At 39.6% G+C, this 16905-nt stretch overlaps 1 protein-coding gene across 1 annotated transcript in view; it reads left to right on the top strand.

Annotated features, from left to right (window-relative positions):
• The window catches only part of MGAM (maltase-glucoamylase), a 56748-nt gene that overhangs the window by 21889 nt on the left and 17954 nt on the right, over nt 1-16905 (top strand). Inside the window, exons 8-20 of the mRNA XM_025381090.1 lie at nt 1383-1482; nt 3453-3565; nt 3947-4072; nt 6512-6643; nt 6790-6906; nt 7824-7937; nt 9062-9146; nt 10487-10604; nt 10898-11069; nt 12389-12505; nt 13046-13200; nt 14743-14827; nt 16338-16394. Coding sequence (XP_025236875.1) covers nt 1383-1482; nt 3453-3565; nt 3947-4072; nt 6512-6643; nt 6790-6906; nt 7824-7937; nt 9062-9146; nt 10487-10604; nt 10898-11069; nt 12389-12505; nt 13046-13200; nt 14743-14827; nt 16338-16394 — 1491 coding nt within the window. The remainder of the gene's footprint in view (nt 1-1382; nt 1483-3452; nt 3566-3946; nt 4073-6511; nt 6644-6789; nt 6907-7823; nt 7938-9061; nt 9147-10486; nt 10605-10897; nt 11070-12388; nt 12506-13045; nt 13201-14742; nt 14828-16337; nt 16395-16905) is intronic.

The following is a 16905-nucleotide window of genomic DNA, read 5'->3' on the forward strand; positions in this document are numbered from 1 at the left end:
CAAAAAAAAAAAAAAAAAAAAAAAAGAAAAGGAAAAAAAAAAAAAAAGAGTTTGTAAGAACAGAGGGAGAATCTAATCCCTTCTCTGTGTAGTTTTAAGCTCAGGCTCTGTACTGTACATATGCCTATCAGAAAAGTAGAAAAGCTGTTGAGTCAGAGCAACTTAACCTAGGAATAGTTGGTGACAATTGTTTCATTAAGGAGCCTCAGATTCTTGCTACTCAAAGTGTGTATATAGCAGGGGAACCACCATGTGAGAGAGGTGGGCTTTCAGCCCCTTCTTCCGTCTATTGAATTAAAATCTGCATGTAGGGCCAGGAGTAGTGGCTCACGCCTGTAATCCTAACACTTTGGGAGGCCGAGGCAGTTGGATCATTTGAGGTCAGGAGTTCAAGATCAACCTGGTGAAACCCCATCTCTACTAAAAATGCAAAAAAACTAGCCGTGCATGGTGGCAGGTGCTTGTAGTCCCAGCTACTCAGGAGGCTGAGGCAGGAGAATGGTGTGAACCCGGGAGGTGGAGCTTGCAGTGAGCTGAGATCGTGCCACTGCACTCTAGCCTGGGCAACAGAGCGAGACTCCGTCTCAAAAAAAAAAAAAAAAAATTAGCCAGGTGGTAGTGGCATGCACCTGTAATCCTAGCTACTCAGGAGGCTGAGGCAGGAGAATCGCTTGAGCCTGGGAGGTGGAGGTTGTGGTGAGCCAAGATCATGCCAGTGCACTCCAGTCTGGGCAACAGAGTGAGACCCTGTCTGAAAAAAAAAAAAAAATCTGCATTTAGGTGCCCATGTAATTTGTGGATACACCAAAGTTTGAGAAACACTTTTCCAGAGCAATAGTTATCAAATGTGACTACATGTGGGAGTTATCTGGGGAAATTAAAAAATAACAGCTATGTCTGCTTCTATCTCCAGGGATTCTGTTTTAATTGGTCTGGCATGCAGTCTAGGTTGAGAACTCCTGTTCTGGAGTCTCGAAGACAAGCCTAGACTAGAGCTCCATCTAGCTACCTGATTCATATTAAGGCATATTGATGGAGCTTTTGCTGATGAGGTTAATTCAGGTTAAGACACGCCTCTTTGAGAGGGCAGCTTTTTTGAATTACGTTTTAAAAATTCCTATCCTCTTACCTTGTAAAAAACATCACAGCCTTCACATTCCTTCTGGATGAATGATCATAGCTGGCTCATTCTGTAAGAAAACACGAGTTCACTTGGTGAACATCAACTAGATATAGACCCCATCTTTTAAAAATGTGTCTTTATGATCATGAATTTCCTGTCAATTAGTTACATGATTAGGACTGATTTCCTAAACCAACCGCACAGTGTGGTGCTGAGACTTCTTGGTTGTAAATTTTGGTTTTTAATTATCTTTCTGCAGAACGGAACTAATTTGTATGGTGCGCAGACATTCTTCCTGTGTCTTGAAGATGCTAGTGGATTGTCCTTTGGGGTGTTTCTGATGAACAGCAATGCCATGGGTAAAGGACTATTCATGGAAAAAACAAGCGCAAGAGTGATTTTCAGTCCCTTTCTTACAGCACTATGATAAAAGGAATGGATCCCTTTAAGAGTGACTGAGACATAGTGTAGGGAGGGCCATATAGATTATCTAATTGTGCTATCCCTACTTCATTACCTGTTGATCTATGGTAGCCATGAGTAGGGGATTTTCTCCTAGCTTATGATTTTCCTGAATCTGGTGGCCTCTGTTGGAATATTTTCTGTTATCAAGTTGAGGGAGCTAACCCTTCCCTATAATTTACTCTGAGATAGTTTCCACCAATGTGTTCTTCTCCGTCTTCAGCCTTTTCATCAGTAGATCCCAGTGGCAATGAATTGCCACAGGGGAAGAGAAGATGTATCAGAAGCTCCCAGGATTGATGGTGGACATAGGGTATTGATCGATACCTCTTCTCAATTGAGAGTCATTGATTCAATCAGTGCTCCTCAAAGTGTGGTCTCTGACTAGGTCACAGACTGTTTCAGGTCTATAGTAAGATGAGTATAGAAATGGTGAGTAAGCAGTGCTGTAGCCTCCACATGCACACATGAACCTTTTTCTAGTAATTCATTTTCATGTTTTATGAAAATATCAGCTTGCAGTGAAATGGAAATTAAACAAAATAAAGATCTGATTCTCCAACACAGATATCTGAGAAACACTCTAAATGATCTAAAATGATTCTAGGACATCTAAGAGATGAATCTGAGATGATTCTAATAGAATCTTAGATGATCCTAAGGTACTTGAAATGCCAAACAACCTAAGAATAGACTGAGGTAATATAATACAAGGACTGTACAGTTTTAGATAGGTGAAAGGAACCAGAAAATAAGATGAGTCAGACTTAGTGGGCAAGGCCACAAGATCGTAGATACTCTGTATGAATTGTTCCTATGACCAGAGAGTACATTGCAATATTTCTTGAGGCATTTTATTCCTGGATACAAATCAGTGTAATGACACAACTTTTGAGAATGGTGATTGGCACATAGAGGGATTTTGAATTTATGGCACAATTTCTGACTTTTTTTTTTTTTGGTTTGGCTTTTGTTTGATGTGAGATTTACTGAGGATAGTTATGTCCATGTCTAGTTGAATTATATTCTCACAATAATGATGGGGTATGTGGTGGGACATGTTCTGTGATTGTGAAAGTGAGAGAGGAAAAACTTTTCCTCTAACCTCTTAGGGTTAATTCTTGGGAGCCTGCAAATTAAACTGGCAAAAAGGTAGACTAGCTATAGAAAAGACAGAATTTATTTACACATGTAATGCGTATACACACAGGAGTTCTCAGTGATGAGTAACTCAAAGCAGAGATTAGAACTTGGGGCTTCTATACCATCTTAATTAATAGGTGAAAGGGAAGGAGGAAAGACGCTTAGGAGAGAACAAATGACGTTTTGGAAAGATAAATGGGCCCTTAGAAGATAGGTGGGAGGATGAGACAGTCTTGTGACACTGTCTATCTGGGAATGGTGCCTGTCGTCTCAGAAAAGGTTAGAGGTACTCCTTGGCGCAGATTTATGACAATTGCTTTTTGTTGAGTTTTTTTGGGAGGCTATGCTTTTAGGCACATCAGGGATTTCAGTAACTTAAATGCCTTCAGTCCAAAATAATTTTTTTTATGTCACGGTGGCTTATTCTGGACCCCTTCATGAGCCTGGCTGCTTTTTTCCCAGAGCCTGGGGCCTGGCACAAGGCACTAAGACACTCCAGTCAGTATTATTAAAATCTGTCACAGAAAAAAATGCCTTGGCTGCCATGTGCTGTGAGGGTGGACTTGGATGGTCAGGGTTTGTCCCTTGGTATTCAAGATGTGAGACACTAGGGTCACTTTGTTCATGTTCACATGGTTAGTGATCCTGAGTTATTTTAAAACTTGGTAGTTACTATTCAGTAATCAATTCTGATTCGTATTTTCTTCATTTTTAACCTTTCAAGAGGTTATCCTTCAGCCCGCGCCAGCCATCACTTACCGCACCACTGGGGGCATTCTCGACTTCTATGTGTTCTTGGGAAACACTCCAGAGCAAGTTGTTCAAGAATATCTAGAGGTAAACTTAGGATGTCAAGATTGTGACTGAGGAAATCTTAAACAGCAAATATTTTATAAAAGTAAATTTCATGTGCAAGTGTGACCCACAAAATCTGCTGTTACAAATTTCAGATATTAAAGATCAGATTTCATATATGCAATGGAAACTTGCTGTATAGCATTTTTATGTTATAAGAAGGGGAGAGAATATACAGATGCCCCAAACATGGCCCTACCCTCAAACATTTATGAAGGGTTGGAAAAATAGACTAACATTCTAACATGAATGAATCAGTGCGTTGGGAAATGGACTATGTTTGGTGCTCTGAAAGCAATGCTTCAAAAACTTTTTATTAAAAACAGAGTATTTGCTAATTTTCACTTCACATATTTCTTTCAGCTTATTGGGCGGCCAGCCCTTCCCTCCTACTGGGCACTTGGATTTCACCTCAGTCGTTATGAATATGGAACCTTAGACAACATGAGAGAAGTCGTGGAGAGAAATCGCGCAGCACAGCTCCCTTATGTAAGCAAGGCTTTCAATAGTTCTCCAAAAGTAAAGAAATTCCCTTGAAGAAAAAGAACAACTGTTTATATTTTCTCTCCCTGAGTTTAATTGATTTATTTATTTCATAATGAAAGGAATTTTAGATACTCAGAATACTAGACTTTTTTTTTGTTGGACCAATCATTTTTTGAAGGAACCATAGTTCTTTATAGTATGAAATAGACTAGGAGACCGCAATTATGTGTTGGGAGGTAATCTGTTTTTGTCTCTATTTTTCTTACCATGTATTTTATTAGTAAACATTTTTTGTGCTTACTGTATTGACTACATTTTACAGGTGTTTTTATTTGAGTTTTCAAGGTGTTTGTCTCTTCAGCTTGCATTGTAGCATTTTAATGCTTCTCAGTAGGGATTTTCTTGCCTTACATGTGTTCTTGGTTTGTTTTGACTCAAAAGTGTCATGGCAGGAACTTACCATAAAAGTTGTATCATAATTTTAGAAATTCCTCTAAGATTCTGGCATAAGATTTAATGTCTAAATTCTTTGGTTCTTAGGTTTAGTGTCAGGTCATGAATGATGCAGATTCCCAGTCTCCCTACCTATGTTTTAACAGATGTTTTAAAGAGGAATTGAGGAAGCAGAGTGGTTCTAGACCCCATGAATTTAGCTCAAAATAATTATATTACTGGAAGAACCATGAGCCATCTGGGTTAGCATCATTTTTTTCACAGATAGTAAATTGAGGCTGTCAGGGGAAATAACATGACCAAGACCGCATAGATAATTGATGACAGAACGAATACTCCATGACTACATGGATGTGAAAAATAATACAAGTTTCAGGTCCATGTGTTTTTACGTTGGTATTTTGATTACTATTAAATTGGGAATAAACAGAATTTGCCTTTCTCTGTAGTGTGGTCATTTCACGATTGAAACCGAGCTTCAGTAGACATTTTGTAATTTGGCAGAAAGAGAGTTCATAAATATGAAGTGTAAAAGAAAGTGCTTAACGGAATTGAGATTCAAAAAGCCTAGGAACACTGAGGAGATGGGGGAAGCAGAAAGTCAGGGCAGATGAAGATGTTTGGGTCAGTGAATCCACTCTCAGCCTAGATGCGGGTCCCACTACTCATTCTCCAGCACAACGTGGCTTTATACATGTGGGGGAGCTGAGGCAGGCAGATCACGAGGTGAGGAGTTCAAGCCCAGCCTGGCCAACACAGTGAAACCCCGTCTCTTCTAAAAATACAAAAAAAAAAAAAAAAAAAAAAAAGATTAGCTGGTTATGGTGGCAGGGGCCTGTAATCCCAGCTATTCAGGAAGCTGAGACACGAGAATCACTTGAACCCAGGAGGTGGAGGTTGCAATAAGCCGATATCATGCCACTATACTCCAGCCTGGGCAACAGAGCTGGACTCAGTCTTGAGGAAAATAAAACAAAAAACAAAAAACAAAAAAAAACCACTCCATTTAAGATTAGAAATCTCATTTAATACTAGAAAACCAGAGGAACTAGTTTTCAAGTCCAGATCTCTAACATCATAGTGGCCATCTCTTTTTTTGTGCAATTTTCCTTACATGTAGATAGACATTTTCTTTTTAAGTGATCCAGGAAATGAAAGAATTGGACTATTACTGCTGCCTAGTGGTGTGAGATGTGAAAGGGAGTGTTTAGACAGGGAATTGAACACTATTACCTGAGTTCAGTATACATGTCAAAATCTGTCACTTTAAGTGAACGAAAAGGTATAGTATGGACATGTAATAAAATATTTTTGTACTTTGAATGGCTAACTTTGAATGTACCTATGATATTGGGTACTATTGGGCGTGAAATTTAACAAGAGATGCAAAGGGAAAAGCTCAGTAGTCTCTAGAATAATCCTCTTCTCTCCCCTACTCTATTCCCTTGGAGATAGACCTAGGTTGTAGAGAAGGGTACATTTTATTCTGGGCTTCACTATGTTTATACAGGTAAAATTGGGATAGCATAAACAGCAAAGATGTGGGGTAGAAGTGAAGTAACAAAGTAAAATGTGGGGTAATAAAATGAGGGAGATGTGGGAGAGAGACAGTCTCTTCCCTTCTTTATCTTGTGAATAAGGTGAAATTTAGGTCATTTCTTAGGTGGATATGTCTGATTGTCTTAGGGATTTGTCATAATTGGTGTTGTTTGCTTGATTGGTTTTTAATGCCAGAGTGCCAGGCAAGGATAGGATGATGCAGTTAACCTGATGGCAGGGATGAGGCCAAGCCCTAGAGAACCAACCGGTCATGTGTTTTTGAAATCACCATTGGAAAAGAGGCACTCAGGTTCCAGGAACTGATTAAGAACTCTGTTTAGAGCCCAGAACAGAGTTGTTGTTTATCCTGAATAATCACAGTGAAAATTTGATTTCGTTTTACCATGGAAATTCCTAGGCGCTAATTGTGGACTTTGTATATTCTTTCAGGATGTTCAACATGCTGATATTGATTATATGGATGAGAGAAGGGACTTCACTTATGATCCAGTGAATTTTAAAGGCTTCCCTGAATTTGTCAATGACTTACACAAAAATGGACAGAAGCTTGTCATCATTGTGGTACGTACTGCCCTCTTTCCTCCAAATGAGGTATTTGCTCCTCTGTTTCATACACCCATCTCCTTTGCTTTCTCCCAAGTTCCCAGTCTCCTTTTAGTGCCTCCAGCTTCCAGCTGGTTTCTTCATTGTATTCTTCCTCTTTTTAGGATCCAGCCATCTCCAACAACTCTTCCTCAAGTAAACCCTATGGCCCATATGACAGGGGTTCAGATATGAAGATATGGGTGAATAGTTCAGATGGAGTGACTCCACTCATTGGGGAGGTAACTTAATGGGAAAGCTGGAGGCTGGTAGAGGGGCTGCATAGAGGTGTGTGAATGTGTGTGTGTTTGTGCATGTAATTGTTTTATTGTACATTTTCAGTATATTTATATATTCTGGGAATAAATTCTCCTCTGCCCTTTCGTGCCCAAGTGCATGCCGGCCATCCTAGATTTTTGATTCCCTTCATAGCCAAGTCCCTTTAAACAGCAGCTCACACACTGAATGTCCACTTTCTCACCTCCCACACACTCTGCAGCTGACTGTGGTCTCCTTTCTTCCCCCATCACTTCCCTGACACTGCTCTGGCAAAAAACACCCATTACTTTCTCATTGGTAAGTCCAGCGGAACTGTTTCATGCCTCTTCTTACTCAATTTTCCTGCAGTATTTGACAAGTGTACCCACTTCTTTCTCAAATGTTTGTTTGTCCTTGTTTCTTCAGGAAGGTGTTATCTGCTTGTTCACTTCTAAGGTCTCTGATGACCTTTTCAGAGTGTAGTGTCTGGGGGAAATTGGATAGGAAAGAAAGAGAAAAGTGGATGATGTTAGAATCCACAGCTTATAATGGATTATAAAATCCAATAGCTGAAATTTACACAGTGCTCTTCCCCCATTTACTATTCCCAGAATTAAGAACAAAAAAAGTGTAGAGAGTTAAAGATGACTAAGTTAGACAATGTCTTTATCCACAAATTTATTCATTAAGGACTTAAACATTTTTTGAAATGCATTTTTCTTCAAGTGACCCTGACATTTATTTTAAATATTCTGAGCACTGCACCTTCCTAACTAAATAGGATGTGTTCCTGGGTACCTCGGTTGCTGTGATCATGTTAGGAATTTCTTTGCAAAGTACTTTATTTTATTCTGTATTTGTTTAATTTGCTCTTATCAGTGTTTTTCTTTTTCTCCTGAAGGTCTGGCCTGGACAAACTGTGTTTCCTGATTATACCAATCCCAACTGTGCTGTTTGGTGGACAAAGGAATTTGAACTTTTTCATAATCAAGTGGAGTTTGATGGAATCTGGATTGTGAGTTGTTTACACTTGGATTATTAGGTGACAAATATTCAGATTGTGTATATCTGTATCTGTATCTTTGAGTCACGGAGCATAGGGAGAGGAGGAGGAGGAGAAGAAAGGAAGTATAGCAATCATTCTCAATATTCACTATCTTTCTATTCAAAATGTTAGAGCTGAAAGGAAACTCAGAAATTTTTTCCCAAGTCTAGCTCTTTTTTTTTCTTCTCTCTCTCTTTCTTTCTTTCTTTTCTCCTTCCTTCCTTCCTTCCTTCCTTCCTTCCTTCCTTCCTTCCTTCCTTCCTTCCTTCCTTCCTTCCTTCCTTCCTTCCCTCCTTCTTTCTTTCTTTCTTTTTTCTTTCTTTCTTTCACAAAGGAATGAGCTGAACTCAGAACAGGTCATGTACTCCTTATCTTGTTGCAAAGTATACAAATTGTTCAATTGCTAGTTCAAGACTCTTCCATTTGGACATGTTGAACAAATTGATCAGAGCCAAAGCACTCAGGTGCTTGAACAAACTATGCCTGTGGTAAAGAAAAATGTCTCATATGATGTCAGGTGAAAGAAAGTAACCCAGCCGAGGGTTAGCAAAATTTAGGGAGCTCCAGAGTTGAAACTTTTTCTTTTTCTAACAGAACTGTAGAAAATTCAAACAATACAGAGAGTTAAAAAGATAAAAGCAAAAATCCTCCGAAATTATAGCAACCGAAGACATTTATTATCGATATGTTAGAATGCATGTCTCTAGACCCTCATGTGCTCTCTCCCTCCTTTTCTTTCCATGTATATATGTTTATATGTATTTTTATGTGCATGTATTTACAGTTATATTTTGATATATGGAAAATGTATAAGTTGAAACATGTCATCATATAAATTGAAATTTTTCTCACCTGATATGTTTGGGAATTGTTCATTTTCAACAGTTATAGACATATTATTTGAAGAAATGTTAAGAACCTTCTTCATGAAGCCTTCAGTGGGTAGACAAGAATACCTACTCTGTTCCATATATATAAATACCCCCTTAAAATATCTGTAATAATTTATCTGATTAATTAAAAAAAGACACCATCAGTACATCATAAGATAACATGTTACTTTTTCTTAATAGTTTTTGCTCTTCGTCTTGCAGGATATGAATGAAGTCTCCAACTTTGTTGATGGTTCGGTCTCAGGATGTTCCACAAACAACCTAAATAATCCCCCATTCACTCCCAGTAAGTCTTGGTGGTCAGCAGATTAAAGTAGCAATGTGTATTTTTCATATTATAAATTCATAAGGACAGATCCGAAAAATTTAACAAGGGAATTTGTTCATAAGTGTGCATAGAAAAAGAAAAATGTGGGTAAGGAGACACTAGGAAGGAAAATAAAAACATGCTATGCTTTCCTAAAAGAGGCACAAATTCAAAAGGGGCAATGTAATACTTACTTATAGTCAAAGCTATTTCTAGGGAAGATCTAGAGAGGATATGGTGTAGAGGCCAGAGGCTAGTGGTAAGTTTATGTCATTCTCAAATATACACCCCCAGGCCAGGGTTTACTAGAGAGACACCAGGTAAACAGCCTTGGTCTTAAGGTGAGGGTCATGTCTGACATGTCCACAGTGTGAAGAACTGAGCCACAGGATGAAAAGACAGAACTCGTGACTTGGGAGGTCAAAGTCAGTGAACGTGATGATACCCAGCTTTGACTGAACTTTGGACAACACTATCTCTTAGGGTGTGGCCTTGGAATCATAGGATCGGCCATAGTTTGAAGAATGCTGGAGGTTCAAGGACAAATTATATCTTGAGAAAGGAAAAAACTGCTAAGATGATAATAACTTATGAAGGCTTCAATATGGTGGGAAGAGAGGAAATTGGGGCAGGTAGGTTAGAATCAAATGCTGAGGGGCTTGGATAAGAGGCTAAACAGTTCATATTTTATTCTTTTGGTGTTAGAAGCTACTTGTCTTTTAGTAAGAGAGAAGCATGGTAGTCAGATGGTTTTGGAAATTTGAACCTGGCATTAATATATAGTGTGAACTAGAAATAGATACATGGGAGGTAAATAAGACATGACGAAGCTACTGCAATAGTTAAGGTCCACAGATAATGTGGATCTCAACCAGAGTGGTGCAATGGGAGCAGAGAGGAACGGATGAATACAGGAGAGACTGGAAATCATTCTCTAAAATATATGATCAGGGGAGAGAAGGAGTCAGAAATTAATTTACACTTTCATTCAGTATTTCTATTCTTGGACCACTTAACTTAGCTCAGTTTGGAGAATTCAGATTGAACCTCAGGGCTGACTGAATCTTCTTGCTTCCGAGTGTCTGCCTCTCATCACATGAGAGCTCGGGTGGGAGGATGTGTGTGAGTCAGCTGAATTCATTTATATGTCAGAGAAACTACTCCATGTGGATAGCGTTCTCATAGTGAGGGAGCAGTGTGACTGCAGGATGCCCACAAGAGTGTCTGCCTGGCGTGCTGTCATGTCAGATTGTGTGATAGTCAAGGAGCAGGAAATGTGCAACTTAGGCTGTCGCTGATTGATCCCGCTTTGGTTTCAGGAGTCCTGGATGGGTACCTGTTCTGCAAGACTCTCTGTATGGATGCAGTGCAGCACTGGGGCAAGCAGTATGACGTTCACAATCTGTACGGCTACTCCATGGCGGTTGCCACAGCAGAGTAAGACCACTGTGGCTATGACCTGCTAATTATTGAATATAAAGAATATATATATGTTTTTAATTCTTGGAGATTATGGAGCTAATGCATAAAATTTCTTAAGACAAAACAAAGCAAAACAAAACATGTTTAATGATACAGAATGCTCCCCACAGGGACTCTAATTGTACCGAAAGAGAGTTGGAAGAGAGTGGGTTATTCACTTTTAATGTCTTTGGTATTGTTTCTGTATCCCCTGGACTGAGACAAGCTAAGATCCCACACTGGCTCCTTAAATCTCTCTCCCTTTCTAGAGCTGCCAAGACTGTGTTCCCTAATAACAGAAGCTTCATTCTGACTCGTTCTACCTTTGCGGGTTCTGGCAAGTTTGCAGCACATTGGTTAGGAGACAACACCGCCACCTGGGATGACCTGCGATGGTCCATCCCTGGCGTCCTTGAGTTCAACCTTTTCGGCATCCCAATGGTGAGTTGCTACTTCAAGCTCTCTTATGAACCTGAATTCCCAGGTAGCCTCATTCTAGAAAGTTTTCAAGCTGCAAAGCTCCCCTCTCCTGCCTGCCATGGCTGGGAATTTAATGTCTTGAGAGCATGTGTTTCATCCACATCAGCAGGGCTTTGATACCATACCATTCTTTCCTGTACTGCCTTATGAAGACAGAAGGTGTAACTTTGATCTATTAAAGTATAACATGTGTAACATACTTTATACAGAAAAGTGTATGTATCCTTAAGAATACAGCTGATGAATTTCACCAACTGAACACTTCTGTGTATTTAGTGCCGAGATGAAGAAGTATAACATTGCCAGCACCCTACAGGCTTTGGCATTTTTTAGTTAGATCCAACATATTTATGAATTGAGCCCTTAGAATGTTCAAGGTCTTGAGCAGAGTAGGCATGGTGAGAGGGGAAGGAAAGCATAAATATAGTAAAGATGTACCTTCTCTTTGCCCCAAGGGTTTACAGTTTAGTAAGAGGAGACATATGTGTAAACAAATAATTATGACAAACTAGGGTAAAAAGACCAACAGGGACATATGAGTTAAATGTTACGGGAGATCCCGAGAAAGAGTTTTATCTGACAAAATTATGAGAGACAAAAGGAATCAAGGCAGGGAGTCAAGAGACACTTTATGGAAAAGATGACATTTGAGATTAACCTTGAAAGGTGAGTATTTTTTCATCTGACTAATGAAGGAGGAAGTTCATTTTAACACTGAGAAATAAAAGTGAGCACAAACAGTAGAAGGGGGATTATTTGATATATCTATGAGGATTGATGTGTGGGACTGGAATGAGAAATGATGCTAAAAAGATGGGTTGGAACCAGGTTTTAAAGATCTAAAAGGATGAACAGCAAGGAAGTCCTGGAGATTTTTTAATAGGTGAGTGACATGGTCAGAGTTAGGCTTTTAGAAAAATAATACTGACAGTGGTGAGGTCAAAATAATAATATCAGCAGTATTATTAGGTACTATACATCCAAAAGCTCTTGTATGTAAAGTGTATTACTTTCATTATCTCACTCATTTACTAAATACCTGTGTAGTAATTTAATACTCACTGACAAAATGAGGAAATTGAGGCACAGAAGGATTGAGTAACTTACTCAAAGTCATCCAGCATTCAAGAGTGGACACAGGCTATGACCGAATTTTGACCACCCTCCTAGCCTTTTCAGTAGGAAGTTTAAGCAAGGTTTAGTTGGGAGGTCCCTGGTGGAAAGCAAAGGAGGGTGGTGGAAGGAAGTGAGGTATACCTGTTGTCTATGTGTCCTTCCAGGTGGGTGCTGACATATGTGGCTTTGCCTTGGATGCCCCTGAGGAGCTCTGTAGGCGGTGGATGCAGTTGGGCGCATTTTATCCATTTTCTAGAAATCACAATGGCCAAGGCTTCAAGGTAAGGCTCCTAGGAAATAGAGTCAGAATGAATTTGGCATACATTAGGACTAGATCTGTCTGCATCCTTGCCAAGAGATCTGCTGAACCAACCTCTTACCTGGTCTTCACTTACTCTGATTTGCACCATCATGTGCAATTAACCAGAACCTGTGCTGTATCATCTAAATGTCCAATGGCCTCAGCCTGTTATTTACTGCTGCATTCAAGGAAATGGCGTGTCTGTAAAGGTCTTTCATCAAACTTCTGTACACTTTATTTACATTGTTTGCTTTTAAATAAGAAGCAAACAAGGAAATACTTCAAAATTATTTAAATTGCAGCCTCCCAAGAGAGGGATCTTAAAGAATGAGGGAGGCAGGATGAATTGAAAACCCAAGGAGAGACCCTTACTTGGTACTGCTCAGAAGCGAGGTTTGCAACCTTGGCCTCTGTCATTCAGGAGGGAAATTCTTGGTTGTGATGAATGAGGTCTGGAATTCTCAGGTGCTTCTGATACCCTGCAGCCAAACCACAACTGCAAACTCATATTTCCTCCCAGGACCAGGATCCTGCCTCCTTTGGAGCTGACTCCCTGCTGTTGAATTCCTCCAGGCACTACCTTAACATCCGCTATACTCTATTGCCCTACCTATACACCCTCTTCTTCCGTGCTCACAGCCGAGGGGACACGGTGGCCAGGCCCCTTTTGCATGAGTAAGTTCACCTAACCTCCTCTAATTTATTAATGCATCTGGAATGACATTGACTATATCATCAAATATCGGAGTGAAAACTGAAACAATTTGGGCAGTTATTCATATCTATCTATATCTATATCTGTAATCTATCTATCTCTATTCATTTATGTATCTAACTGGAATACCTAGTTGGTATTTGTGAACCTCGCCTGTTCCATTTTGGTGAGAGAATTAGACTAAAAGTCATGGGACTACAGGTCTTTTCTTTGTTCTGCTGCTCACTAACTCACTCTAGATCTTAGGCGAATCATTTTTTCTTTAGTTTCTTCAGTCTTAATTCAAAGGATTTGAAGTCTTGACTGTGGTGGTCTCGTCTGTAATGCGCTATAATGCCAGAACTATGTTCAAGCTGTAGGAATGAGCCTCTAATATAAATACAGATGAAGCTATTATAAAGGATTTGTAGAGTTTCAGAATTCGTATTTCTCAGGCAATGAACATCTCTAATTTAATTCTAAAACAAGGCACTTAAGAGCATTTTCTTGTCAAAATACAGTCAACTCCCTTATGTGGGTGACATATGAGGCCCTCAGGCACATATCAAGCTATCATATATTCATTACTTTGGGAAGTTTTTGTCTGTTCATGAAATTTCTTTTTAAAAGGCAGATATCCTGAAAGAGAAAAAAGTAAAATGTTAAATTATCTGGTATATTTTATGATCAGATCCAGTTTCTTGATCGTCAGCTGAAGTTATGAAATGTATTGATTATTTAACTTAATTTTTTAATTTGAAATTTTTGTGGGTATATAGAAGTTGCGTATATTTATGGGGTATATGAAATGTTTTGACATAGGCATGCAATGTGAAATAAGAACATTATGGGAATGGGGTATCCATCCCCTCCAGCATTTATCCTTTCAGTTATAAAGAATCCAAGTACACTCTTTAAGTTACTTTTAAATGTACAATTAAGTTATTATTGACTATAGTCACCCTATTTTGCTATCAAACGGTAGGTTTTACTCATTCTTTTTAACTATTTTTTTTTGTATCTGTTAACCATCTTGACCTCCCTCCCAGCCCTTCACTATCCTTCCCAGCCTCTGGTAACCATCCTTGTACTCTCTGTATCCATAAATTCTTGGTTTTTAGATCCCACAAATAGGTGAAAACATGTGATGTTTGTCTTTATATGCCTGGCTTATTTCATGTAACATAATGATCTCCAGTTCTATCCATGTTGATGCAGATATCTAGATCTCAACTTACTTTTTTTAAAAAGGAGGGATATGGAAAATAGAATTACAGCCTGAGACCTGCCTAGCATACATACTGGATAGAAACATCTGTTTATCCTGAGGGAAGAATAGGAGACATAAGCTGGGGAAGGGGAATCTGTCCTGGGGTGCAGAGGGGCTTGAGTAGGTGTCAGAATAATTTGGGAGGTTTGCCCGGGCAGGCGGCCTGTATGCTTTCAACAGGTTGTGAGTAGAACTGCGATAAATCTCATTGGCAGTGGCTCAAATCTCAGTGAACTGTCTCTCTGGTCTTCAGGTTCTATGAGGACAACAGCACTTGGGATGTGCACCAACAGTTCTTATGGGGGCCCGGCCTCCTCATCACTCCAGTTCTGGATGAAGTAAGTGTTCCCACAGAGATACACTAGGGATCTCCGCTTCTGTTCCTGCTGCCCTGCAAATTCCTCTCTCCTCCTTATTCCAAACTCATTTCTGACATCTGTGACTGAGTCAGCCTTGAAGAGAGTGTGCTAGGTTTTGAGAAGCTAGACATCTGGTAATTACATATTTTTGTTTCTAGAATTTTTTTTTTCCCTCGATCAAGTTCCCAACCGGTTTAGAAGCATCTACTGGAAACTCTAGATTTAAAAGTTATGTTAGGTTGTTCTTGCATTGCTATAAAGAAATTCCTGACACTGATTAATTTACAAAGAAAAGAGATTTCATTGTCTCACAGTTCTGAAAGTTTTACAAGAAGCATGATGCTGGTATCTGTGCAGCTTCTAGGGAGGCGTCAGGAAGCTTACAGTCATGGAGGAAGGTGAAGGGGAACAGGGATGTCACATAGCAAAAGCAGGAACAAGAGAGAGAGTGGGGGGAGTTGCCACGCACTTTTTTTTTTTTTTTTTTTTTTTTTTGGAGATGGAGTCTCACTCTGTCGCCCAGGCTGGAATGCAGTGGCACAAGCCCAGCTCACTGCAACCTCCAACTCCCAGGTTCACGTGATTCTCCTGCCTCAGCCTCCCGAGAAGCTGGGATTACAGGCACCTGCCACCATGCTTGGCTAATTTTGTATTTTTGTAGAGATGGGGTTTCATGTTAGCCAGGCTGGTCTCAAACTGCCAACCTCAGATGATACACCTGCCTCGGCCTCCAAAGTGCTGAGATTACAAGCATGAGTCACTGCGCTCAGCTGCCGCACACTTTTAAACAACCAAATCTTATAAGAATTCACTCACTATCACCAGGACAGAACCAAGGGAATGGTCTAAACCATTCATGAGAAATCTGCCCTCATGATCCGGTCACCTCCCTCCACACTCCACCTCCAACACTGGGGATTACATTTCAGCATGAGATTTGGGCAGAGACAAACATCCAAACTATATCAGGAGTGGTCCTATTTGTTTTTGGATTCTCATAGCAGATCCTGACTTGCTCCATGATGCAGAAACAGGATGGAGCAGTCCCAACACTCACTCTAAAGTCAGGCAGATCGGGATGTGATTGTTGTCTCTACCACTTTGAGCCTGTGTGATCAGGGGTGACAGTTGTACTGGCTTCTCATCTGTAGAGGTATAATAATAATAATAATAATAATAATAATAGTACCTACCATTTGGGAACGTTGGGAAAATTGAATGATATAATCATTTAAAGCTGGAATGTTTGTCACCACACATGTTTTATTATTATTATTATTCCTAATGTGGCTACATTTGGGATTTCTCTCTGGGTTGCCAAGTTACAGCTTCTATTATTTGTATTAGAGGAGAAGCAGAAGAAAGGCATAATAACAGAGGATGGAAAGGGCATTCCTGCCCTCTCTGTGTATGATTAAGAAGTTCCCTAGATAATAAAAAGAAATCCATTTTATTTCCCTCAGGGGATACTATACTGTTTTAATTTCAGGGTGCAGAGAAAGTGATGGCATATGTGCCTGATGCTGTCTGGTATGACTACGAGACTGTGAGTAGCTTTGACTTTCCTTCTACTCCTTAAGACTGTAGCTGCAGCTGCATAGACAAATTACCTTTCCCGAGAAAGAAACATCCATCTACCTGCTGAGGAGTATTTTTGTAGTGTTTTCTGTAATTTCATAGCAGAACCTGGGTAAAGTCAACCTAAATCCCTAACATCAGTCATGATGAAATGTGAAAAAATACCTTCATATACTTTATTCAGCAATAAGATAGAGGCTGATATAGTATCTCATAAATGAATATTGAAGGAACTGATGGACAACGTGAGCTTGGTCAGGAATCGGATTTTTTGTTTAGAACTATCAGTTTATATAATATGTATCAAATAGCCTCAGCATGGCATAAATGTTTTCACAAACCCCCAACTGGTGGCAGAACATGTTATTCCTGATTTTTTTCCTTCTGTTGTTTGATTGCCTGGCTAGACCGTAATTCAGCTAATTGGAAAAGGGAGAGAATTGTGGATCACTCGGCACATAGATAATCAGTGAGGGCAA

The sequence above is a fragment of the Theropithecus gelada genome, chromosome 3, assembly GCF_003255815.1.
Source record: "Theropithecus gelada isolate Dixy chromosome 3, Tgel_1.0, whole genome shotgun sequence".
Classification (NCBI taxonomy): Eukaryota; Metazoa; Chordata; class Mammalia; order Primates; family Cercopithecidae; genus Theropithecus; species Theropithecus gelada.